This window comes from Melozone crissalis, unplaced genomic scaffold (assembly GCF_028551555.1).
Source record: "Melozone crissalis strain CALT ecotype California unplaced genomic scaffold, PUWL_Pcris_2 ptg000005l_1, whole genome shotgun sequence".
NCBI lineage: Eukaryota > Metazoa > Chordata > Aves > Passeriformes > Passerellidae > Melozone > Melozone crissalis.
In genome coordinates, this window is record NW_026535783.1 from 19,000,184 (window position 1) to 19,027,800 (window position 27,617).

Consider the following 27,617-nt stretch of genomic DNA (forward strand, 5'->3'; position numbering starts at 1 on the left):
TTTATAGAAAGTAATTTGATCAGTGTGCTGAACCTGCCATTAGCGATGGTTTTGCTATTTTTAGTAAAAATAAACATTTGAAAATAATTACCTTGGAGAATATATAATCTCCAAGCTTACTTCCCCTTAATCACTGTTGCTTTTTTCGTAACTATTGCATCTAATCTAACACTGGGTGCTCTTAATAGGAAGGGGGTACCTAGAGTAGGATATCTCCATAGTTTATTTCCTGCAACTGGTTCTGAGGTTCCTAAAATGCAGGAGAACATCTACGACCTCACCCTGCACCACCTTGGCATGGTACAAAATCTGCATCTCTTCTACCTTTTCCATCAACGTCCTGCAACGTCAGCTGTCAGCTGAGAATTCGGTGGTGTAAAGTCACACAGCAAGCCAGTTTAAGTACCTAGATGGCCAGAGTTCTAACTTTCACAAGTTCCTGAAGTAATCATGAGGAACTTGGATCATGTGTCTAAGGTAAGGGAATCAGCAACACAAGAATGACACTCTGACAGCATCATGTACTGCTACAAAGACAAACACAAGTCACAGCTTCCACTCTATGATATTTAAAAGGGACATTATCAACTACAAGCTAAATTATTTTGTCTGGACAAAAAAAGTATTATTGATTAAGCACGGGCAAAAGCAAATTTTATGTTCAATTTGTGCACATGGCTACTGTAAGCACTGGGACCTCTGTAGGCACTGGTACCCTTAAGTTTGAGTAACTTGCATAGCAACAGGGAAAAAGAATTCATTGCTGGAGGACAAAAGTCAGTGGAAGTTAAGGGCAACAGCCAGAGGGTTCCGAGCTCAGTTGTTCTCCAATGACTAGATTCAAAGTTGAGAGTGTCCCTTTAAAAGTTTAATATACAACAGAATTTAACTCATTTTAATCCATCATTACAAGAAAGCTACTGATAATTCATCTTACAATAGTTAAACAGCAATGAACAATATGCAACAGAACAACTGATTTGTAAATGAAATAGCAGCAACATGGAACTCTAGAAGGTTGAGTTTCTGCAGGATTTATTGGAAAGATTATAAAGGTGTGGCAAATACATTGTGATTTTACATAATTTAGTTTCAAGAATAGCTTATGGTAACTATAAACATTATTGAAAATGCCTGGTCAAGGTCAGTACTTTTCTGGTATAAGCATGTAAGTTTGCCAGGATTTTTCAAAGTGCAGCTTTACTCAGAAAAATGACAACATTGTATGTCTTGGCAAATTGCATTTAAAATCTGCTCAGTTTGCAGATGGTAAGACAGCTTTTTGTGATTGCCAGTAAAACAGACTTAAGCTTGAAGTATTAAAGCTAATGAGATATAAATATTTAAGGACAAAACATCAAGGACATAATTATATAATACTGCCATGATTTTTGCACATGTAACTTCATTAGTTCAGTGGGTGTATAAAACTGACGTATATAAAGCAGCTACAAAGTCATGACGGTTTCAGCTGATTCTAAAGCAGTGTGCTACTCTTTAATCCCACTGTTTTCCTTCTTCCACAAGAATAAAGAATATTAGAAACTCAGCCACTGAGCAGATAACTCATACTCATTGGGCAAGTATATTTTGTAAGATGGTGTCAATTTTAGTCACTTTTCTGGTCCATCACTGTACTTAAACTGCTTTGAAATCACGTTCAATTTCATTCTCTAAGTGTTAAGGAAGAACAATTACAACTGAATCACTGAACAGCTGTACCAGTTTGAAATGCTGTCACATGTTTCTTCATGGCAAAACATTCACATTCTTTTTATTGCACAATTTGAAAATTCAGGTTATGTGCATAAAAACCTTCATAGTGTTTGCACTGCAACTTGCGAAACATACATTTAAAATGACCTTAATACATTTTACAAAATCTTTTAAAACAACTTTATATTCTTAAGATAAAAGCATCCTGAGAATGTTACATAGTTCATTATACAAGCCCTTCATTTCTGCTATGCTTTATTTATCCCCATAGTTCGTAATTTGACAGGTTTATTTTACAGTTAATATCTTGGTGCTATATTTCACAAAATATCTTTTAGCAAAAAGTACACCATTGGCATTCAAGTAATCCAGCCTCACATCTAATTTACAAATTAAACCTTTGTCAAACTCTCAAGTAAGGAAAAGTAAACCAAAATACATACAGAAACAGTTTAGCTGACTAAAAAAAAAAAAAGTAAAGGCCTTGTATATTAAAGATTTGGTCAAACATTTAAGTTATGCAGTCTAATATTTTGGCAAAAAAAACCCCTCTACATCTATCCTTCTCAGTTTGTTTTCTTTCATCTGACACCAGATGTAAACATAAACATCAGAAAGAAAGACTGACAGTGTAGAAGTACTTTGCTGTTGAACTACTTTTTCCTTTTTTAAAGTACTTAGGAAAAACAAGACAAACAAGAATGTAAGTGCTAAGAATGGACTATCTTTGGGCTAAATAAAAGTCTTACTGGAAAAAAATGTAAAAATAAATTAGGTTGGGTTTTTCTTTTATTTCTTCTACAGACATCTAAATAAATAGTCTTTCAAGACATTCTAGTGCCATTATCCTACAGCACTATCTTCCTGTATCTTTTTGATCAAGTCTAAGGCTTCACACATAATCTTGGCTATTTTACTAGGAAGATATCCATTCATATTTACATTTTATTTTTTGTAAAGGGAGTGTTCAGGGTTAAAAATATATTTATTTTTAAAAGGTCAGCCTGCCATCCTGATGGCAGTGATTCAAGCTATAGAACAGAAGACAAGTTACAGAACATCCTTCAGTTTCTTACACTCTAAATGAGAGGAAGGAGATCAGGCAAGTTAGAGAGGTAAACAGCCTGGATTTCAGAAATGGAGAGAAAAAGTGGCTCGTTATATGAATGTCTGCATGACCAGGACTATTCACTCCTGGAAACTTTGTTTCTCTTCTGCACATAGGTGTACATTTTTATTGTTGGCTAACTAGACAATTGAGAAGAGAGACAGTTAGGGTTGCCACAGTGAAAAAACATTACCTAAGGTTTCCATCAGGACTGACATGCTTTTACAAGGTGGCAAAGTGTTGAATATAAGCAGAGGTCATGCCCAGATGGTACACTCCAGGTGAGAGTGTAATTATCTCAAAAGGAAGAGTAAACCACTTCAGTAACATCTTTATAAATTATAACTATGTAATTTGGAGTCATATTTAGCTTTCTTTTTAGGCAATGACCAAAATCTGAAGGACCTTTTAATCTTTAAGGCATTAGTGCATCAGGGACGAAAAGCTCCAGGTAATTAATAAATAGGAGGTTGGGAGCAGAAGGGGAGAATGGAAAAAACCCAAAACACCTTTGTATCACAAGCTATCATTGTGCATCTCCTTTGTTGGTTAGCTCCAGGAAAAATATTTTCAAGGATAGCAGAAGGAGAATGTTATTCACTATTCTGAGAAAAACATTAGATCATAAGTTTCACATCATTTTTTAACGCATCCTTTAAAGGGCTAAATCTATCAGGCAAGATTCTCATCTTTACTGTTCCATCAGCACCACAGGAGAATATGTGATTTGCTGGTCCTGTTTCAATTTGCATGACTCCTGTCCCAATGTTTCTGAAGAGAGACTGTCGGGCATGCTCATTGATGAAAGTGTGAAGAAGATTAAATGCAGACAGACTCCATACCTGGAAAAGCATCAAAACATCAATCTCTTATAAGGAAAATCACCATGATCTTAAAATTGTCAACAGTGAATTGTGCAGGAATTGCACTACATTTTGCATTTACTTTTCTGACACTAACTGTAAGAGAAGAATACGTAGCAATCTGTAATGACACATTTATAGAATACTAGTACTCATTTACTATAATAAGCAATATAGAGAGACACTAAGGTTATCACTAATTAAAAGGAGGACTGCATTAAGAAGAGGTTAAGGCTGACATTTCATAATTAAATTCATAAATGTGAAAGTCAGAGTAAAGAACAAATGTAGTACATATGATATCTGACTGTTCCACACTTGCACAGGATTTTTTCTGAATGTACAACAGCACCTCTGCTCCCTCTCCCTCATTAATACCTTTATGTTGCCTTCAGCAGATCCTGTGACAAAATACTCTTCTGTAGGATCAACAGCAATTGCTTTGACTGGAGAATCATGACTCTGGAGTAACTGTTGCTGCTGCTTTAGGCGAAGATCAATTACACAGGTAAAGCCTTTTCTGCCTCCAGATATCAACAGCTGGTGTTTTGGAGCATATGCTAGCACAGTTGCTCCACTATCATGACAGATAAAAGCTGAAAGCCAAAGGAAAGTAATTAAAATAAAACACTGTACTAACTTGCATTTTCCATCAAACCCTAATAGTTCAAGACAGTAGCAACAGTGACTTTGATGCTGTAATCCAGCTGACCACAACCAGCCCACTTATTGCAGTACCAATATACATGTTCCCCTCAGACATTCTGAAGCTAAAACCAAAAACCTTCAAAATCTCTCAAATTAAGCAATTAAAATCTGTATTAACAAATTTTTTTTTCTATCCCTGTGTAATCAAAACTATTAATCCTTGACCAGAAACAGATTATTTTAATAATATACTAATAAAGTAACAGATTTGTGATTTTAAGTAATATAATTTGGTTTTTTAAGTCATATATGCCCAGCAGAAAGTCTTTCTAAACTACTTGCACAAATATCTTGCAAGTTTCCACTGGTCATTTTACTGCTAATTTGCTGCTTCTTACATTTATTTGGTTATGTCTACTCCCCTAAATGAGTAGGGAAAGTGAATGAAAATTACAATTCTCACAACACAGCTTGGTATGCTGTACTTGTAGTTCAAAGGTCCTATGAATTTACATTTAGAAATTCCCTATGTCTCTCACATACACTTAGGCATTCACCATACTTTAGGTACAAGGAGTTTACAACTCTCTGATCTCAATTCCGTATTTCAGATACTGAAATGCATTTCTTGTATTATTTGCAACAAAGTATTAGTAATAATACTTTGCAATATTATTACATAAATAAACAGGGCTAAATAAAACTAATGAAACAAGGCTAAATACTTTTTGCACCCCCAAAATCCAATTTAGAGGAATAACTGATCTGAAGCAGAAGCTGCCCAGAGCCATTTAAAAAAAGAACAGAAATGTCTGGCTTGCACTTGTGATGCAAGGACAGAAGGCATGCAAAGGAAGGTGCTCATGTCCATGAAACCAATCATGCATATGAACACCAAGCAATTTCTCAAGAATCTGGTTTTATACTCCCACTGGTGCACTCACACAGAACAATGAAAGATGTTTTACTGCCACTTCCCACAGTAACTCTTTCATAAAGACAGACTCACAAATACACTTTTTTATACTGTGTTCAAACAGTTTTGGTTGTCGTAGTTTACTTACCATGCACCAAGCTGTTGGCAGGAGAAACCAGAGTATCCCAAAGGCAAATATTTCTGTAGAAAAAAAACCATGGCTTAATGCAGCAACACATATTCAGAGGTATTTTGGACTCTTGAAAAGCCATCTGTACCTTAAAAGGGTTTGTTCAGGCATAAAGCACTGTAAGCAGACTCTCAATGATGATGTCTGAGCAGACCCTAAATTACTTCCACATTTATCATATGCTGCAAGAACATGCCTTCTACATAATTATTCTACAACTGGCTATTTCCATAAAGCATTTATGTTAACAGTCTTTAGTAGCTTAATTCACAGGAATGTTAGCAGGTTTTGGTATTTTTTGATCAATACTTAGTTATGAAAACAAATGAGAAATTGAGAGCTATGCAAATTCCCTAGAGCTATGCAAATTCCCTAGAGCTATAAAAATAATTTATGACAGGTTCATGTGCATAGAACAGCTGGAAGGGGCCTAGAAGGATCATGCAATTGCCCACCTGACACTTTCAGAGCTGACCAGAAGTTCAAGCATGTCATTAAGGGCACTGTCCAAACGCCTCAAACTCTTGACAGGCTTTGGGGACTGACCTCAAGGAAGCCTGTTCCAATGTCTGAACCTCTTGGCAATAAAACGTTTCTTTATGTCCAGTCTCATGCCAGACCTCCCCCGGCACAGCTTCAAACCATTCCCACACACCCCTCACTGGATTCCTGGCCAAATCACTCAGGACCTCCTTTCTACTTCTCTTACTCATAGAGAACATGAGCAGGACATTTGTGCTTCCCCATGAAACCTCCCTTAACAAGCACATGAATTTAGCTGCAAACATTGCTTCTCTCTCTGGCCAAGAAAGAAATCAAGCAGAAGTACTCTTAAACTGCTTAAGAAGAATCATAAAAAAAAAAAACACAAAGTGGGGGAAAGGAGAGAAAATATGGCATCACTTCGCTGTTATGAATTATCACAACAGATCTTACCTATTGTCAGAAGAAAATCCTGCTGTAGCTATCAACGATGATGAACTGATGAAAACAAAGTCATTGGCTGTTTTGTTATGACATTGCCATGTCTGAAAAATTGCAGTTAGAAATTTTTATATAAAAAGGAATTATTTTGTGCAAGCAGGCAATATTAATATTAAAAAGAAGAAAAGGTGTTTCATAAGAAATTTAAAAAACATACGATACAAAGGTACAGGTATGCCTTGTAAGACTCTTAGTTTTTTATGGAAATATACTCTGCAGCCCTATGTAACTGTCCATTAATTGCCAAGTGACAATTATTGACAAGTCTAAATTAACATTAAAGTTATTTCAGACCTCATGTTACATTTTCCACTCTCCACTTAACAAGTATAATTAGAGTGTAAGAACCTGTCATACAGACCACAGGATGGCAGCAATACGTAACTTAAATCTTGATTAATACCAGTTAACATCCTTGTCCTCTCCTAGCTATTCTGAAGGGAGAAAGAAGTTAGGGAATACAATGCAACTTTATGGAAACTAATAAATTATTCTGCTTACCAAATATGGCTTAGGTGAAGTTCCAGTAAGTGGACAACATTTCCAATTTGTCTGATATAAACTTATATATCCATCAGCATCAACAATTCCAAACTGAAAGGAAGTACACAGTAATAGTAAATACATAAGTATGTTTTGCAGAGAAAATATCCACAATTTTGAGAATATACTTTAAATTAGAAGCATGTGATGTTTCTGCTAATTTGTAGTCATAGTGGAGGAGTGGAGAAGAGAAAGCACACAGAAGCATTTTGTCAGTTACCTTATTTCCTTGGTAATTGAACCGCATTCGAGTTACCCGTGAGTTGCCACCAGATCGAAAACATGTGATCTGCTGTGCATGACCCCATTCAAACATTCTCACACTTCCATCCTGAGCACCCGTCAGGTCTGCAACAGAAAATATTTACATGGCCTTTCGCAAGAGTTGCGGCTTTTATAATTTCAAGAAAACTCACACTATCTCAAAATAACTAGTGCAAAAATTATGCCATAGTGTCTGTCTTGGTGTAGGAGCAGGACCTACCATTGCAACTCAAAGTGATGTTATTCATTATTGGATGATGATTTGTATTTAAATGCTCATGAAATATGAAGCTATTTATATTTACTTGGAGATAATAACACATTTTTGCTACTATCTTTCATTGTAGTCACAAATAAGAGAGAAATACAGTACTTTTTACTGTTTCTTAAGGCTATTCTACATCTCCCAATATTGTTTTTAAAATGAAAAATAGTTTCAGTAAGTATGGCCTATAAAGAAGTTTCAACAATAACAGATTGTTGTGCTAGTACAAAATAGCAACACACTAAAAAACAGATTACTAAGAAATATATCATCTTTCTGTAACCTTTCTGATTTTTATAAGAACTTGAACTCACAATATGGCAGTGTTGGATGAGAAGCCATTCTTCTGACATTATTAATAGCTTTCTTGAGCATCTGTTCAACATAAAAAAATAAAAAAAATTAAACAGTATTACTGAACAAAAAGGTATCAAACTAGAGAATAATTAGTGATTGCAGAGAGTTGTTTCCTACCAAAATTCCTACGAAAACAAGTACTGGGTTTAGAGATTCAGAAGTCTGTGTCTTCCAAGACTAGAGCAGATGTTAGCACTTTTGCAGCTTTATACATCTAGATAAATTTTAAACTTTTGCTTCAGAAATGTATGGATCCAAATAAAAACACTCCTTAGACTGCAGTCTTACCTCTTTTCTTGCCAATTCCTTTCTGATTCCATTAAATTTATTGGAATATTCCTGAATATTGTAAGATAAGCAAGAGAAAGGCAGAAGCATGTAAAGAAAGAGGTAAACAAACTTTAACAGAAGTAAAAATAGGAAGGAATATATCTATTTTCAAGTCTAGTTAACTTATTGCCATTGATTGAAAAGCGGCTATTTGTGACTATCCAGAACAAGCAATATACCATGTAACTGGTATAAAATAAGTAAGTTGGTATAAAATAAATTAAAAAAAAATTCTTCAAATGTATTCATAATTTTGCAAACACAGATCCACGGAATTTTCAGTAGCATGCTTGCTCCTAAATTCCAAAACTGGTTTTGAGCCAGGCGTATCACCCAGATCTTTGTTTTCTCTCATTTTATTAATTCTGACTGGGAAGAACCTCAATGTGCAAAGAGGATTGGAGACATTAGAGAATAACATTTAACCCCCAGGTATTAAAATTATATATTCAACACAAAAAGGAAAGAAAGAGTAAAGATTTTTTAATCATGGAAATACATCTGTGCGTGTGTTGTCTCTTCCCTTCTTTTCTTTCTATTAATGTACATTAAAGTTTTCATTCTTTTACTCCCCAACAGCTCTCAAAAGTATCTGACTTCTTTGAGGACCCTCTTCCCTCAGAGAATTGTTGGATTTGGTTTGCTTTTACATGTATTATTTACCTCAACATTTGAGAAGGGCAGAATACATATTTGTGGCAGATGCTAACTTCAAATGAGAACACATACGAAATTTTGCTGCCAGGGCACTTATATTCAACACAGCAGCTTATCACTTACCACCCACCAACAGCAAGCTGGCACTGAACCACTCTCAGTGGAAAAGACCTTTAACATCTTTGAATCCAACTGTGGCTTTAAACTGCTGTAATTTTGTATAGTACTTTAACACTGCTTTGTCATGGGGCAGTAGATAGCGATGAGATATTTCAATTATGCTGTTCTCCCCTGGCTTCCAATTATATCAGGGTGTCAACTGGAAGGAGGCAGGAATTACAAACTTTCATGTGCTTTATAATCCTAAATATGATCAATGGCGTTTAAAAGAAATAGCCTCTAAATTATCAGTTTGCAAACAAAAAGAGGAAAAATACTCAAAAGGGAAATAATTTACTTTCTTGTAAAAATTTCGCTGGGTTTGGATTTGTGGAATAACCACAATCCTCTTAATTACATTTTGGAAGCAGATTTAGATCTTTTAATTCCCAAAGTTTTACAAGTTGTTGAAGAGAAAGCCTTGTGCTCCTCAGCTCATTCCAAAACACTTTCTAAAGATAAAATATATGATCTTGAAATTTATATGTCACTTTCTTTTTCTCTAAGTACTTTAAATATCAAGGAAAAAGTCAAATAGTTTGGTAAATTTATATATACATTTTAAAACTCAGGACAACAGAGAATGACGTTCTTCAAACATTTACAGAGTGGTATGTGCACTTAAAATTGCAATACTTTGCTCTCTAAACTCACAACTTATCTTCTGAATGTAAATGGAAGAACAATAATTCATGTACACTCTATTTCTTCACTAAAATGAAGTGATGTATTGAGTTTTACAGCAACTAACTTTTACCCAGAAGCTAATGGAAGTCATCTTCCTTCATTCAACAGACAAGCATGCATCATGATCCCCTAACCCCTGCTGGATTATGCTTTGGAAAAATGCAAATTTACAGAAATGTACCTTTGAAGGGCTACACTAACAGAACCCTTTGGTACAGTTTCTCCAATTTAGAAGTACAATTATGAAATGCAAATACTTCCATTGGTAATGTAACTGACATTTGACATTGCTAGCCCTCAGTTTGCCCTTAGAACAGCTGATGGCTAGAACACTGATTGCTTTGCTGGACAGTTGGGTGATTTATGCCTTAATGTACATTAAGACTCAAAAACAAAAATGCACTTTAACTCCATCTCACCCATTGTTAAACTGTGAAATATTGGTGTCAGTCACACTGAATTGTATGACAAGCTGTTGGTAACACTGCCTGAGTTTCAGAGTTGTAGGTACATACTATTCCCTTCAGTACTCTCTGAAGTAACACCTCCTGTAAGACCTGTGTAAACAAACTGTGCTGAAGTGTCTGACCCTCCTTACTTCCTTGTATGAGCTGTGTAAACAGGGAACACTGAAGAGTGTCAGAAAAACTTTACAGCTAATAAAATTTTAACTCCCTGAGAGTCCCTTGCTGATGAAAGTGAAGCAAAGACAATGAGATTGGACAGCCAGTAATTGTACAAAATAGTGGGCTACAACTACTAAATGGGCTGCACATTATGGAAAAGCAAAGATGAGGTCAAGAATCAGCAGTATCTGAAGGAACAAAGTAGAAAACAGTAGCAAAAGAAAGGTCTTAGTGAAGCTGCTTTTCTTCCAGGTTCCAATTCTTCCACAGCATCAGTATTTCCTCCCTGAAGTTCCTATTTTTTCCTTCATTTACTTTGTCCTTCATTAGGTACCTCTGTCTTCCTGCCCTATTGGGCAGGTGCTGTTCTATTCTGTAGTGGGTTGTTGGCCACAGTCAAACCATATGCCAGACAAAATTTAGGTCCAAAGTTTAACAGCAAAAGCGTTCAACACGAGCATAGCCAGATATATTCAGGAAGAAAGTTTTACAGCATGCAAAATAAAAGGCCATGTAAATACCATTTACATTAATACATTACACAATTAATGTTGAGAAATACAGGAACACGAAGATTCTGTATGTATATATATATTTAAAAAATGAAAGTGACAGGAGAAAGTGGCTAAGGCATTAAAAGAATACTTGCACAAGAGACCTGACTGAAATAGCAGAGCTGCAACACTGCCACCTAGGATCAGTAGTTCCTAAAGTGAGGGCAGAGGTGTAGGTACTGGCACAATACCCACTTCTATATGTGGAAAACATTATCAATCTTATCTTGCTTATTACTTATTTAGTTCTCCTATTCATCGGCTATTTGCAAGTCAACAACAATATTAATTAACATATGGTTACTTAGTTTTGCCACCAGTTACAACTTCCCTTTAATTGTTAAATGACACCAAGTACAGCCAAGTTTCAAGACTTGACACATTTGGTTATTTAGGAAAATTCCACTTTCTGCATTTTATGTGCAGAAGGACTGAGATACTGGTGTCTTGTATGACCATTTCAGCTCCCTTAGGTGTCTCCAAATAGGCATCTCTCAGTTAGCTAATCAACAGATCTCCATCTATGCTCCACAGGAACTAAGATAAGAATGTCAATGGCCAGGCTATGATTATCATTTGATCTGAATTAAATCTAACTTAATAGTCTTTTGCTCAGGGCCAAGCTTCATTCCAGACAAAAGATCACTTTCTGAAGCTCAGAATGAAGCTGAAGTTTATGCTTAAAATACAAGCTACCACAAAATTTCATATAAACATTTCTACCCAATCCTTATGAATTTATATTCCGAAACCTGCTAAATATATGTTTTTTAAATAGACCATTCAGCTTCAAGTCATTAAAGAAGAATTTATAGTCTAACTTCTTACCCAAATCCTGATTCTTTGCTTTTAGATGATGCTTTTAAAAAAAGCATGTATGACTTGACTGAAAGTTTTGCTCATTTAGTTGTCCCTTAAATTCTGTGCAGTATTTTAACCTATTAAGTGAATTGTTACCAAAAAAATCCATCTTGCCTGGATTTACAACAGAAAGGTTTTAAAAACAGAAAGGTTATATTTAGTTATATGAAGGTTGTATATATTTAGGTTATATTTATATTTGTATTCTACTACAAAATATAACAAGTAAGACTGAACAGATAAAAGGAAAGAAGTAGATAGAATACAAAAAAGCTAATCTTTGACAAGTGACTTACCACAGATGCACCCCTGCCAGTTTGTGTACTACCAAGCCAAGGCATATTGATAGGTGTACCAGGATTACTGTGAGTATAAGGAGTGCTTCCCTGAACATTTACCAGATCATCACGAGCATGTATAACTAGGAAATCATCAGCCCTAGAGATGAAGAAAACATTTCAAATTAAGATTCTGAACAGCAACAGTAAATACCATGTTTTGTTACTCTGATTTAAGCACACTCAAGTGGGATACTGAAAATAAAGAACATATACCCTTTATTTTCTATTTCCATATCATCATCAACCCAGGTGTAGATTTGCGTAGCTAAAATTGCAGAAACATCCAATTCTTGAATATCATGACTTGATGCTATTGCAATGCAGTTCTGATTTGCCTGAAAAAGAAAAAAAAACATGCAGAAAGACAGATGCAAAAGGAAACCTCAAAAATGGACTTATTTTTTTCTGATTGTGGCACTGTTGCTCACAAAAATATACACTTAATTTACAAACCCCAAACATTTACATCTACAAGTCTACATACATTTATACTTGACATTTCCCTTTCAAAACTTATTTGCATGTGGGATAGTATCACACACTATTTGCATCTTGTACCTCTCAGGCAGCTCAAGTATCTCCTTGCTTTTTTCAGACAATAAGCAACAGGTAACTATACTGTAAGGCTTGCAACCAGGCTCCCCTCCTCAAGTTTTGAAGCATTACGTGGCAGAACAGAGAAAATATAACTTCCTGTTTGACAGAAAAGGACAAATACTCCTACACACAAGCCTAAAAAAAATTGAAGCCACCTCCCCCTTTGATCAATTCACTGCACAAGAGAAGAAAATTTGTAGTAGAACTGTTCATGAAAAGGTAATTTTGAAGTGCTTTAGAGAAGGGACTGCTAAAAGTTGTAGGTGCTAAAAACAGCAGGATGGCTGGCAAAGCCTATTTCACCCAGTTACAGTGCGCCTGTGTATCAGGTGGAAAACACAGCAATTGGGTTATTCTACCTCCTTTATACTCACCTTATTGACTGCAAAAGCAGTAATGATGTCCGACTCCTTATGGATTATTCTTGCCTTGCCACCAGGGTATCCCAAATCTGTTTCTATCTATATTTAAAAAACAAGGCACATTTAAATTCAAACTTCTGCGCAATACCACTTCTTACTGAAAGTACAGAGACATAACAATGTTACATGTGAAAATTTTTTCCCCTTAATTTTAATTCAAAGAAAACTCAACAAATATAGCCTGTAACAATTATACTACACCAGCTTTGTGTAACAATATAGCTTCCTGTTGCCATGTTAAGATTAGCACAGCAACAGAGAAAATGTAATTTGTCACACAAGCCACAGTACTGTGTTCATATTCAAGTTCTTCAGGGGTGCTGAAAACTAGCAAGGCTACATGCACCACACTGTTGATTGAAATTTTGAATTTTGATGTTTTGCTCTCAAAAAAGTTTGCTAAGTCTATGATTACTCTTAGCAACCACCTTTTGCCACTGAAACTGATGAAATAGTTCAAAAGAAGGTGCAAGCAAGTTCCTGAATAGGAAAATGAATTTGAACTTCATCAGTGCATCTAATCACAATTATTGCAATTATATAGATCCAGAATCCTGTACATGTCAGAACAATAAACATTTTGCTATGACTTTCTTTTTCCCATGCGATCTAACGCTGGATTTGAATATTGTCTATAATTTTGTATTTTAAAAATGCAATCAGGTACATGCCAGCACACAACAAAACTCTAAACTTTACCAGCACTGTAGCAACTCCTTTTAAAAATTAAAGAACTCAGCACTGAAAGAATTAAATTGATAGATTACAGAGAGAGACTGTTAGAAAGTAATTTTACAGTAAGAACAATAACACTGCCAAATTAATTGTGACCTAAGAATTCAAATCTGAATTACAAATATAATATTTAATTTAAAAAAAACCCAAACTAATAGGCAGAACTATTTCAAGCCTCTCATCTTCAAATTCTTAATTTTCTGTGCTCTAAAAGATTTAAACAATAATATTTTACTTGAAAAACAGTATGACTTTTCTGTCAAAGAACTGAAAAAGGTCTTTTACAAAGTCTAAAAAAACAGCTGTTACAGACCAAGAAGTAGAATATCTTTTTTCAAGTCAAAACAAAATTGATACTTCATTGATTTTATGTATATAATGCTGGACAAAACTGCAGTGGCAAACAGATACAAACCCATTATTTGGGTCTTATGATGAACAAACCTGCACAAAATTAAAATTATTTTTTCTCCAGCCAGTTCCAATTACTGACTTGCTAATATTGCATTATCACATAATTAAGATTAACAAGGTAGCCCAAGCCACAGAGGGTTTACATTTCTGTCCTCACACTAGTTATCTAAAAGAAAGGAATATGGTATTCATTTGAGTATCTAGGCATAGTACTCTACCTTTTTAAGATGTCACACTAATCCTTCAAGATGGTTGCTAAAACACTGTTATATGGGTTGATTTCTCAACATCTTTTAAATAAGGTTCAATGAAAGCTTTCAGTAGCAAACTTGTATCATGCTAAAAATCTGATCAAAGTGCAGCTCACCGCCTTCACTTATAAGCAACTATTGTAGCTCATACTGATCAAAGGTTCTGTAAGTCCTGTGTATCATACCACTACTGAATTTTTGTCACTTGGGCAAATCTCAACTTCAGCTCTTCACTTGGCCAATCTACAGGAGTTGATAATAGATATTGTTTGTACCCGGTTGATGCAGCTAAGATAATTAAATTTCAGATAAACTCTGAAACAGTTTAACTCAATCCCTTGCATTTCTTAAATTTTTAAGTTTGTTTGCTATGTGAGCAAAGACTTTTTTTTAAAGTGAGATCAGCACCATTTAGACAAAAAAAAAAAAACATTCGTAATTATGTTAGGTCTAATAAATTTGAGGATTATTACTGTGTACCTTATTGATGACGGGCTCCTCCACCACGGAATTTTTCATGGTGTCATTGTGCTCCTCTAATGACTTCACCAAGGAAAGAAACACCACAAAACTAAGCATAAAGATAAGACCTAACATGCATGGTATAAAGGAAATCCCCCATTCCTTGCTGTTTACCCAAACACAGGACAACTGAAACACAACAGCATGTCTGCAAACACATGGTGCATATTTTATACAGTAAGAATAATTAACAAACTCTAAACTCTGTTTTCAGTACAGAATACACTCATTTACTTACTCTGTATTGTAACAGCACCATGTCCATCCCAAAAGCAAAATTTCTGGAAAAACAGGCAGTCTACACTGACATTTTATCAGCAACAAGATAGAAAATAAAGCAAATTACGCTCTGTAAGGCTGTGAGCCTACCTTGAAACATATAAAACACATCTAAAATTTTCCATGATATCTATCCATACAGCATAACATGGCTGTGTTAACATAAGATATGGTCAGAAGTGGTGCACTTTTAATGGCAAAGAGGAAAAATTTTCTTTTCAACAGCACTCTGTAATGAACACAATTAGGCAACATTACTCAAACAAGCTAATATTTTAGTTGTGACAGGACAAAGGTTAGGTCATGCAGAACTCTCCACTTTCATGGCTTTACTAGTCATGAATATTCTTTCTCTTGCATATTTAATTTGTTCACATCTGCTTCTTTCTCCTCCATTTCTGCTATGTTGCAGTTTTTCTGTAATACCAGCAATTCTTTCAAAATTAGGAGCAGCAGTAAGTAAGAAAAAGAAGGAAAGTGAGATAAAAAAATCCAAAAGCTCATTACAGAACCAAAACTAAAAACATTTAACTGCATCTGGAACAGTAATCCAACTAGACACTGTGAAAAATAATCAGGGACAGAAATAGTAATTGCTGCATGAGCACTTTTCTTATTAAAATTGAATCATAACATGGTAGATCATAAGCAGTGAATAAAAGCCAGGGTGACTACAGCAGGGACAAATTAAAACTTTGATACTCTGACTCATTAGATTACTGGTTTTAATCTTTGAAATGGTTCATTTTCTCCTTCTTTTGAGGCAGCTTTTATACTGATCTTAAAGAAGAGACTGATTGTAGCAGTATTGTGCTAGTTTTCATTTTACAGTCAAAGTCTGATTATTTTTGTATTTTATGAAAAAGGCACAAGTATTTTTTGCATGAAATACTACAGATTTGGAGTCGTTGACAAGTACATCAACCCTTCATGCAGCAGAAGTAAACAAGCCAGTCAAGTAACTTAAACGGAAGTTGACAGATTGACTTGCAGTATTTTCTGAATTTTATATACCATACCAACCTCATTTAGACATCGCCTCTTGGTGAAAATATTTCTGATAAAAGTTTCCTGGACTTCTTCCTGTTTGACCAAGTACTGCCAGAGCCTCTTCACAGACAGCGCAACATGACTGCTAGATCTAAAGAACAAAGTTGAATAAATGCACCATGCACATACTTATACAAGAGTGCAGTATTTTATATTCTAATCAAACTACAGTCAGAAGAAATGCTGAAGCAAAACTGCAGAGCTATAGACAGTATACTAAGACCAATCTGAAGGCACTTTAATACCCTCTTCCTGAGAGGAGGTGCAAAAGGAAGAAGAAATAGAGTATGTAGCATCTTCTCCTTCCATCTTGGGACAAGTGAGAAAATCTCTTTAAGAGATTACACAATGGTAAGAGCAGCATACCAATTATTTATTAGTCCAGCTCATTCTTTAGAATATGAATCATTTCTGTTAAGTCCTAAAGAGTGATTCTTTCACATGGACAATGAATGAGTAACACTTCCTGCTAGGAACACATCATCAGTAACTGTGTAACTTCTCTGAAGCATCCATGATTTTTTAGTAACAAAACTGGAAGGATTGTGGAATCAGATCAAAATTCAAGTGTTTATGCTTATCCCTAGAAATGACACACTCAAGCAAGAATTATAAATACAAATACAGCTGCTATATATAGCTGCTTATGACAAGCCAAAATCCATCAAACTCTGAATTGCTTTAAATCATAATTTAAAAATAATGTCAGACAGCAGATACATGTTAAACTGATCACTTTTAAGCAACGTGAGTTACTGAAAGTGTGACCATGATTAAATATTTTACAATAAAAAGCCAGACTTTCTGTATTCTGAAATCCACAAGTGTCAGTAACACTAAAAGGTGGAAATCTATATAAAAATTACACTTTAAGAGACTGAGCACACTTTCTGGCTGAACATGCAATTATGTTAAGTCATACATATGCAAACATTATAAATAGTAAGTATTTCTTCTCTGAATTTAGGTAACAATACTGATAAGACTGTGAGGTAATTTTATTTCCTCTAAAGGTGAGGCAATTATTTAATTCACTGTCACTAATCCATATCCATTATCTCTCAAGATGAATGTTTTATTCTTTATTTTTTGTCAAGCATACTTTTTCCAGAGAAATTCAAAATCCATGTTAAGCATAAGTAAAAGAATTGAAAAAAATTAAAAACTGTGGTACATTTTTCCTGCTCTTGCTTCGGGCCAGAGATGCATGAAATCTGACACATACCCTTCATTTCGCATAATTATTGAAGTCGCAATCTATCACTAACAACCTAATACTCGATTTATATCAAAGATATTACAGTCAGTGTTTACAGAAATTAGACTCACCTGAAAGGAGTGTTTGTAGGCTCGAGTAAACATTTGTGTCGAAGCAACGCAGGACCAGCAGCGAGGGCATCTTCAGAAGCATGAACTGAAATATAATGTTGAGGTGGACCCCCATACAGCTCAAGACGTCGGAGAAGAACTTGTTCCCAGCGCTGTAAAGTTTTCAAAACTGCATGGCATATCGGGGAGCTAACTGGAAGCTCTAGAAAGACAAGTAAATAATAATAAAACCCCTCCCCTTTCTGTTATAACCTTGATAATGATAATTCCAGCAGGTGAATGCTAAAGCTTATTACGAATATCTCCACAAGGAAGCTTTCCTCAAACCTCAAGTAGATATTTGCAAGTATAAAAAGATGAACTGCTTAGCGCTATTATTGCTAAAAAAAAGGGACAGATTTCTCCAGTATTGGAGAGATTATATCATGGAGTGGATCATTATGAAACTGATCCTCCTGGAAGATATCAAAGTATATGGATGACAGGCAGGTGACAAGAGAAAGCTGACGCACCTTCACAAAGGGCAAATTGTGCCCAATTAATCTGTTAGTGGCATTCTGTTGTGAACTGACTGTGCTGGAGGGTAAGGAAAGAGCAACTGATGTCCTCTACTTTTAACTCCTGTAAGGCCTCTGACAGTGTCCCACACATCTTTGCCTCTCCACTGGAGCAAAAAGGATGGACTGCTTGACAGCTAAGGAACCAGTTGGATGACATCCCCCAAAGAGTTACATTCAATGGTTCAACGTCCAAATGGAGATCAGTAACAAGTGTCATGTCTCAGGGATGTGTGTTGAGATTGGAACTGTTCCATGTCTCTGATAATGGCACGGGCAAGGGTAGTGAGAGACAGCTGCAGGCAGCTCACACCAGGGTGAGCCGTGCAGCTGTGCTCCTGGAGGGCAGGGACAGCACCCACACAGACCTTGGCAGGCCTGAGGAGTGGGCCCTTGTGACTCTCACAAGCTTCAGCAAGGACAAGTGTCAGGGCAATCACCAGTACCAAAACTGAGTGATGAACAGACTGAGAGCAGCCCTGTGGAGCAGGACTTAGGGACACCAGTGGATGAAAAATTAGGCATGACTTGGCTCACAGACCGAAAAGCCCACCACACATTGGGCTGCATCAAAAGAGCAACCAGCAGGGTGAGGGAAGGAATTTGGCCCCTCTAATTTATTCTTGTGACACTCTGCCTGGGATACCATATCCATGAGTGGGGACCACCCTACAGGAATGACAGGGACCTGTAGACGGGATCCAAAGAAGGGCAACAAAAACAGGACAGTGGGCTGAAACACCTCTTCTGTGAAGACAGGCTGAGAGTGCTGTGGTTCTTCAGCCTGGACTGGAGAAGGCTCCAGGGACGTAATACAGCAGCCTTTCAGTATTTAAAGTAGACTTACAGGAAAGACACAGAGACTCTTTGCCAGGGTCTGCAGTGATAGGGGAAGGGGTAATGTTTTCACACCAAGCAAGCAGACTTCAATCAGATAAAAGACAGACATTATTATGATGAGGGCGGTGAGACACTGGAACTGGTTGCCAGAGAGGTTGTGGATGCCCCAGATGTGGGAGGTCATGTCAGATGAGGCTTTGAGCAACATCATCTAGTAAAAGATGTCCCTGTCCATGATGTGGTGGGCAGGGTTGGACCTAGATGACTTGTAAAGATCCATTCCAAAACCAAACCATTCTATGAGACTATGAAACAAGGAGTAGGAATGATGTGACTTCAATCACAAAAAAAATATAGTGGAAAAAAATATTGTACCAGGAAATAAATATTGCAAACATGATTATGTGACTAAAAAGCAAAGAAGACATAAGTACAGGGAGACCTGAGCATTCTTTCTCACCCATTCATCTCAGCCACCCACCATGTCATTTCATAAATATACCTGCTGTATGATAAACATTATCAGAACATTTATTCCCGTATCACTAAAAAACTAAGAACTTTTGAACTAAAAGCTACCACATATGCATATTATTCAACACATTGCTGATTTTAATGTGCTGATTAGGTATGGAGAGACTCTGTCGCTTATTACCTGAAAGATCATGTCCAGCCAAAGGGTAGAAAATCTTCAAATTGTGAAGTACCAGCTGAACCATTGCCAATCTCATCAGTGACCAACTAACAAGAAAGCACTAGTAAGTCATTTACTAATAGGAAAATAATTTTCTCACTTATTCAATATTAGGTTTTAAATTTAGACCTTCAAATCTTCATTATAAACTACTGAAAACTACAAACCATACTTTAGAATATTATAGGTACTTTGAATTCAAAAATCACTACACAACATACTAATAAAATTAATAAAATAATGATTTGAAAATTAACTACAGTTAGTTAACTACTGGGTAATACATAAAAATTTCAAGTAAATGGTATATTATCTCAAAATTAAAAAAGCAGAAAGCCAAGTCTAGACATGGCAAAATATCTTGCATTCTGAAGTGTTATTTACCTGTAAGAATTTGAATTAGAATGCTCTTGGTTATGTGAATTTGATGCAAACATATCTCCATCATTGTCTTCATCATCTTCATCACTTTCCTGACTCTCTTCTGAATCATATTCCACTCTACTTTGTGGTGGAAGAAATGGCTAAAAATTTCAAAAAAATTCTGTAAATATCTTCTAGCCAACATCTCATTCTCAATTACTTTTAAAAACTGAATAGTTACAATGCTTGAAGCTTTTTATAAAAAGCAGACATATCGTCTTACTCCATTTAGTAACATTTGGAGTTTGTACCTCATGAAAAGGATAATGTTCCATAAGCACTACATACATAAGTTAACACCTTAACTATTTTTTACATTACTGAAAAATTCTAATGCTGAAAATGAAAACACTAACTGTTTTTGAAGTCTTATTTTATTTTCTTGCCAGTTATACCAAACCAGATGTGGCACACACGAGCCTGTCAGAGAGAAGCCAAAACCACTAGGGTGTATTCTCTTCAGTTCTTTTAAGAGCTCACAGAAATCCTATCCTCTCCCTGATCATATTTATGATCAGCCCATTATCATTGCTTCAGTGTACTATTCAGTATTCGCATTTTCTTTTTTTGTCCTGCCTAAAATACACTTACTTTGCTTATGTAGATAACACTTGATATAGAAATGTGTGTACAGCTCCAAAGAAGTATGTAACTTTCTAGAAAGAAAGATTGACCACAATGGACTTGGCAAGGCAATATAATTTGATTTCCAGGGGGTATGCATGTGCACTTCACCCAGCTGAAATAGCTGATAAATGCTGCTCACATTTCCTTGTTCCCCTAAATACCTGACCTGTAATTATCTACACATTTGTACACTGTAATTATAAAAATTAACATTATTTGTTCATATCATTATCTGAAAAAAAGAAACCTTAAATAACAAGAGTTTTCAAGAAAGCTGTTTCAAAAATATGTATAGGCTCCATTTTAGAAAAAGCTACATGTGAGCAATAAAGACAATCAGATTCTATCACATCAGTACCTAGAATAATGACTAAGAGGAGAGAAACTACCAATCCAGAAGTGATAGAAGGCACTTTATTGTCAAAACAGCAAAAAATTACCTTTGCAATGAAATAATCCCAGATGCTAAGTTCAGGAGGGATAAATCTTTCTTTGTAAGATGATGATTGCTGGTCTACCAATGGCAATGCAGGCAACTGAGAACTCTCTTTTGCAGAGGTTTTTGATGAAAGCCTGTAATGTTTTTGCTGTTTCTCTCCATCATCTATGTGAGAAGAAAATAGGGTATATTGCTTTAAACCTTCTGCTCTACCTCCTTATTGCTTTTAATAAACAGATTTGTAATGAAAAGTAAAAATTTCCATCATGACAAGTTTTCAGAATTTCACCTTAGCATTTATGTAACAACTAAACACAGAGCATTTTAATCCTCAAATACATAAAACTAGTATCTAACTAGAACTCCAGAATGTAAAAACTCCCTGCAAATAATACACCCATAACCGCATGAGAAGATCTCTTCTTACAAAGGTGACAAATATTATTACTCAAGCCAACGATCTTGCAAAACTAAATTACTTAATAAGAACTACTGAATACTGATTAGCTTTTAAGACAAGCCAGGAGACTTATTTTTCAGAATATATATTGCAAATATGTAAGCTTGCCATTCCTGCTCCAACTTGTGACTCCATGTGTCCTTCTAGTGGAGATCTGTATTTTTTTCTAAGTAGTACAATTCTGCTAAATCCGCATGCCCTGACAATACATTTCTTCAGCAAATACAAAAGATAACATTTTAACTAACACAATCTAATATACAACTTATTAAACAGGGAAGGATTAATTATTTGCAGTAACACCCTCAATCCAAGAAGCAGCGAGGTCCCCTCGCTTGCCCCAACACTGACTTCTTTCAAACTAAGAAGTGTCAATGGAAGGTTTTATTTTCATTCTTTTATTGCAGTACTGAAGGAAATACCTCATTCAAGATTTCAGGAATATCTTAACATATTTGTATCCCCTCATACCCTGCAATACTTCTGGATCTTGTTAATCTTGTTAGGAATCATACTCCAATACAGCCTTTCTATTAGTAGAGGAGGAATGATGTCAACTGTCACTTGTTACCAACTGTCAGTGTTCTGACTCTCCAGAACACATCAGAAGTGAAAGCAACAAGGGAGAAAAGAAATTACATTTGGAGATTTGTTGGCCATCTTTTGTAACCAAGTAAATGGACTTGAATCAACTTCCTACTTGATTGTAGAAGGTGGAGCTTGTGTTTGTTTTGTTGCTGTTGTTGTATGCTTGGAGTTTTTTAAAGATTTTTTTATTCTGTTTTCAAATAGATACATGGAATGTGCAGAGATCAGTTTCTACAGTGAAACCTGAGAGTGGGTTCAAGACTTAGGTAAAACAAAGAAAGCTTAAATATGAAGATAAAAAGGAAGTTGATTTTTTGAACATCGTTTTGGAGTCCACAAAACCTGGAACACTGATTTAGCTGAGTCTGTTTTCTTAAGCAGAGAGAAGTATGGGCTACCTTAACAGCAGTAATAAGTATGAGCCAAGAAAGCAATTCTGTAGGTTTAAAGAGCTCAACTGAGGGACAGATATCTCTATCACTGAGTTCAAGCACCAACATGTTGGGCCAGACCAGTTGCAAGAATGAACTAACATGAACATCAAAACTAACAACTACTGAAGCTTCCAAAATTACCTTCTCCTATTAATAATGCTGAGGATGGCAAAAGGAGAGCCAGCACACCTATCTGTTCCTGGAGTAAACTACCATGAAGGATTTCCTATACCCTTATTTTTTTAGTGTTTTATCCACAAGAGACTTTCTGTGTCTTGACAGATGCCTGAAAGACAATGTCCTTCAAAACTCTTATGGGTATTCCAGTCACTTGAAAAGATAAGGTCTAACAGTCTGAACAAAAGAAAAACAGTGGTAATTTACAAACACTTATTTCCATATATGAGACTCACTTGCTCATAACACAAACTGAGCCAATGGTACAACTGTAACTCTGGGCCATTAAGATTTAAATACAAGGGTCTTTTTTAAAAAAAAAAATACCTTCCAGGATTTTCATACTCACAATTTTTTGTGTTTTCTTCTAAGGGACAAATTCTCTGCACTCACACTAGTCAGTGCATTTTTTTCATTACTTCTGGTCATTTCTGGACCAGGAATAGCATATTATTCCAGGATTCAGAAAGATTTTTGACTACATATGAAGACAAGCATTATCACTACTAGGCTTGTTGAGACTGGGGCAGAGTTAGTTTTCTTCACAAGTGGCTATTGTGAAGCTGTGTTTTGGATTTGTGCTGAACACAGGACTGATAGCACAGAGATGTTTTTGTTATTGCTGAGCAGGGCTTACACAGAGCCAAGGCCTTTCCTGCTTTTGCACTTCCACCCCGGCGAGGGAGCTGGGGGTGCCAGGGAGGCTGGGAGGAGACACAGCCAGGACAGGTGACCCAGCTGACCAAAGGGACACTCCAGAGCACCTGACACCATGGTCAGCACATAGGGTGGGGGAAGGGGGAGGAAGGGGGAGGACATTTGGAGGCAGGGTGTAATGGCTGGGGTTAAAGCACAACAGCCACAAAAGAATTCATATATAGAATCTAATAAAAGATGAAGACATCCCATCTTTCATCTTGAAACAGGAATATCATAACACTATGTGTTGCACTTCTATATTGTATCTTTTTTTTTTTTTTTCTGTTAGGGATAGTATTTGAAATCCACTTACCTGTGCTATAAGTCAAAACCACAACAACTGCAGTACAAGACATTTTCATCTCATTATTCAAAACTTATCAGTTAAGGAGCATGCACATGCATTACTATGAATTTCCAGCTAAATTTTAGCAACTAATTAAAAGAAATTCACTAGGCATGAAATAAGGAGCAAGTGTTGCATGATACAGAAACAAGCAAGTATAGCCCTGCAGGTTGTTTTTCTAAGCAGAATTCAAAAGGTAAGTTTAAGTTTTTACTTTTTTTTTATTAAAAAAGTACTTTATCCCTTTCTGTTGGATCACTCTTTGTATTTCTAAGAATACTGCAGGCTAGCCATTGGAAAAAATTCAGTATGTGAGGTAAATGAAAGAACAACCACCTAAGTTTGACAAACACTATTAAAGCAAATTTCTTTTTATACATTCTAAAAGAATTAACTACATTAAAAATGTCATTAAAGTTCAGACTGTCATTTCGGATTTCAAATTACCCATTACACAGACTTTCAAATTTCTCATTTATTTTTAATTAAAAATTTTTTACATGTGTTTTGTTTTTTATTTGAAACATTTATCTTTGCTCCCATTTTACTTAAAAGACAAAAGTAAAATTTATGCTATTTCCCAAGAATATTGCACTATTTCAGACAAGGAAAATCCTTCCATTTCTGTCCAGTCCTAAGACATGCAATAATAACAAAAAGATCTGTTACTTTCCACCTTCCCAGGAAGAACTAAAAGGCAGATTGCTTTCAACTTCCCTTCATTTACTCTTGCAGCATGGAATAACTGAATATATGAAATGAAACTATGGATTTCTAACTTAAAACAAAGGTCAAATTCTTCCTTAAGAACCTTCTGGATGATAAAGAACTTACCATCTCTATTATACAGACTTACATTATAAAACAGTTTGCTTAGGTAGATTTCAAGCAAAATATAGTAAATGTGATTCTGAAAAAATCTACTATAATCAACAACAAGGTTCTTTTTCAGATGATAACTGCCTGTTGGAAAACAAAACACCATGTGCTAGTTCTGTTTGCCAAAATCATTTGCTGCAACTGCAAAAACAAGAATCATGTCTGAAAAGCATTCAAACTGCTTTGTTCTGTCTGATTATTATGTGACAGAGGCACTAAAACAAGTTTTCAATAAAAAATAATTCCTAATAGAGGTTAGGGATTTATAAGACTACCAGATACTGGTTTTTGGTTCCTATTTTTACCATTTGAGTCTAAGAGAAAGATCATATTTAATTAAGTGAAATTTTATATTCAAAGCTACTACATGCTCAAGTCAACTAAAGCAAAGAGCAGAAAGGGAAATAACATAACTTTATTGACCAATGCTGTACTTGGAATTATGAACATCTCTTAAAATAAATTTCCAACTTGGAGATCAACACCCACGTTTAAATATGTACTAAAGGATTGGAGAGAAGGCAAGGAGGAGAGGCCATGCATAGTCTTATTGCATTAGAATTATTAGCGTTCAGAATTTTTAGCTTTCAATCTCCATTTGAGAGTGGAAGCATTTCACAAAAAAATCTAAAAGTAAACGTAAGGAAAATAGTCTAGTTAAGCATAACTAAATGGTAAGATATAGAAAAAATCTAAATAACATTACAGAAGAATATGGTTAGTTGGCTGGAATAAGCATTCCAGTCACTTCTATTTGCTTCTGGGTGTCAGAAACAGTAAAGGCACAAAAATATAGCTGATTTTAATCCTAATCCCTCTGCTTCATTGGAGGTCAATTTTTTTCCCTTTCTCCCCTCATAATTTTTTTCAATATGACTAAGAAAGGGCTTTGGAGAAATACCTTTACCCCAAATTTGCTTTACATAAACACACACTAAAAACAAATAGTCCTGAATCCTAGAATTACATAGATTGAAAGACACTTAGTCCAACCCGTTGCTCAGAACAGCGCTGACATAATTGATGGCCTAGTTTGTTCAAGCTTTTGAGTAACTCCAAAGACAGAGATCACACAACAGCTCTAGGCCCCTATCTCAGTGATGACCCCTAAAATCTAGTGTTAAAAATGTTCCTTCTTCCCTTCAATTTTTAGGTAGAGCTTTTGGATTCTTCCAGCAACAGTTTCATTAAACCTATAATCAGGCAGCCAGCATTCCTCCTTAAAAAACATGCAGCAGATAGACTACACTTAGTATGCATTTCAGAACACACTTCTTTGTAAAAATACTTTGCATTTTAAGCCAGTGTTAGCAGTAGTAATAACACAGTTTAGTATAGAGTTACCAACACCTAGTTAGCAGAATTTCCAACAAAAGCCAGTTAAAACTTCTGAAAATTGTGTGACAGCAAACATGTTTACCTTACTAAAGTGATAGAGAGAAATGTTTGCTCAGTACCACAGAGAAAACTAATCAGAATAAGAGCTCACTTTGGGGTAAATATCTCTACTCTGAAAACATTTTTCTAAAAGTCTGATGAAGATATTAAACAGACCACATTTACAGTTTTTCATAACTGGAAGGTAAGACATTTTGATATGTTAACATACATCTAAATATTAAATTTTTTTTTTTTAATAGAAAGTTACATTTTGTCTCTCTACATATATATTTAGATGTAATATAGAAAGTCATCAGAGTTTAATTAAATTTGTCGTTCCACCATCTTCTCTTAAAAACTTAGTCAATTGTAGCATTTTTGCTGTTGGTTTTGTAGAAGTCAAAGTAAATCAAAAAGCACATAACTATATGAAAAATAAAAGCATTACAGGAATTTGTTCTGGACCTCAGGATAGTTTATAACTCCCTAAATTTAAAACTTGAAGATTGTTTGCTTTTCTAAAGGGTTCTTAGAATATCAACAAGATGCCTTTCACTTGTAATATCTGGAATGAACACTTAGAAATCCACATGCACAATAATGCTTATATTCAAAAAGCAAAACAAGCAGCTCTCCAAAAAAGATATGAAACACTTCTGATCTTTTCAAACCATGGTCAAAGTAATTTTGTATTTAATATTTATTTCAAATGAAGAGCCATAAGAATACTACAGTGCTGACAATTTTCTTTTCTTAAAAAGGCCCAATTTATGTGCTTCTTTAGTTACAAAAATTTACTTCAAATTTTGATATCATGGCTTGCAAACAGAAGTTTTTCTGTCTTTCTGCATATGCAAAAAAAAAAATAAAACAAAAACCACACATAGCAAACTGCATGTAGAGGCCTAATACTAAATCTAGTATCTTGCCTGAAGGCTTGGTAGGACTATGAGTACTGAAGGAGGCAAGGGATTTGGAAAACCCCACGCATTCCATGGAGAACACTACTACCTGATGTGGGCTAGGCATTGGGAAGTGCCTACCTGTCAAAGAGAGAAAACATACTGCATTTGTAAAATGGGAATATATTCCAGTTAGAAGAGAACTGGAAAGCTTTAAAATAAACACAAAGTAGGCTGTAATAGTACTGGAAACTCTCTCAGATCAATTTAACTCCCTCATACTAGAGCAGCTGTGCTACTTGGAAACCTTTTTTCAGAAGCATTCACTTCTGCTTCACTCTTCTCTTCTACACAATATCTACACAAATTGTTTCAGATCCTTGTTTTTCTATGCAAATCAAAAACCATACTGAATTCTTATTGAACACAAGCTACTTAAAGTAATTAAGCTTTCAGCAGTCACATAATTTTCTTAAAAATTCCAGAAGACAAATATATATAAAA

General features: G+C 35.4%; 1 protein-coding gene across 4 annotated transcripts in view; it reads right to left on the bottom strand.

Moving 5' to 3' along the window:
- DMXL1 (Dmx like 1) overlaps positions 1-27,617 on the bottom strand; it is a 77,093-nt gene continuing 49,476 nt past the window's right edge. Inside the window, exons 29-46 of one of the 4 annotated variants that reach the window (XM_054290064.1) lie at positions 27,141-27,254; positions 21,250-21,413; positions 20,144-20,283; positions 19,721-19,806; positions 17,669-17,870; positions 16,313-16,430; positions 14,969-15,031; positions 13,041-13,127; positions 12,283-12,404; positions 12,025-12,166; positions 8,143-8,193; positions 7,812-7,872; positions 7,189-7,316; positions 6,927-7,019; positions 6,378-6,469; positions 5,400-5,452; positions 4,066-4,283; positions 1-3,666 (exon numbers count right to left, since the gene is read on the bottom strand). In XM_054290064.1, coding sequence (XP_054146039.1) covers positions 3,442-3,666; positions 4,066-4,283; positions 5,400-5,452; positions 6,378-6,469; positions 6,927-7,019; positions 7,189-7,316; positions 7,812-7,872; positions 8,143-8,193; positions 12,025-12,166; positions 12,283-12,404; positions 13,041-13,127; positions 14,969-15,031; positions 16,313-16,430; positions 17,669-17,870; positions 19,721-19,806; positions 20,144-20,283; positions 21,250-21,413; positions 27,141-27,254 — 2,159 coding nt within the window. In that variant the 3' untranslated portion in view covers positions 1-3,441. The remainder of the gene's footprint in view (positions 3,667-4,065; positions 4,284-5,399; positions 5,453-6,377; positions 6,470-6,926; positions 7,020-7,188; positions 7,317-7,811; positions 7,873-8,142; positions 8,194-12,024; positions 12,167-12,282; positions 12,405-13,040; positions 13,128-14,968; positions 15,032-16,312; positions 16,431-17,668; positions 17,871-19,720; positions 19,807-20,143; positions 20,284-21,249; positions 21,414-27,140; positions 27,255-27,617) is intronic. The other 3 variants (XM_054290072.1, XM_054290071.1, XM_054290073.1) reach the window with 3 other exon arrangements.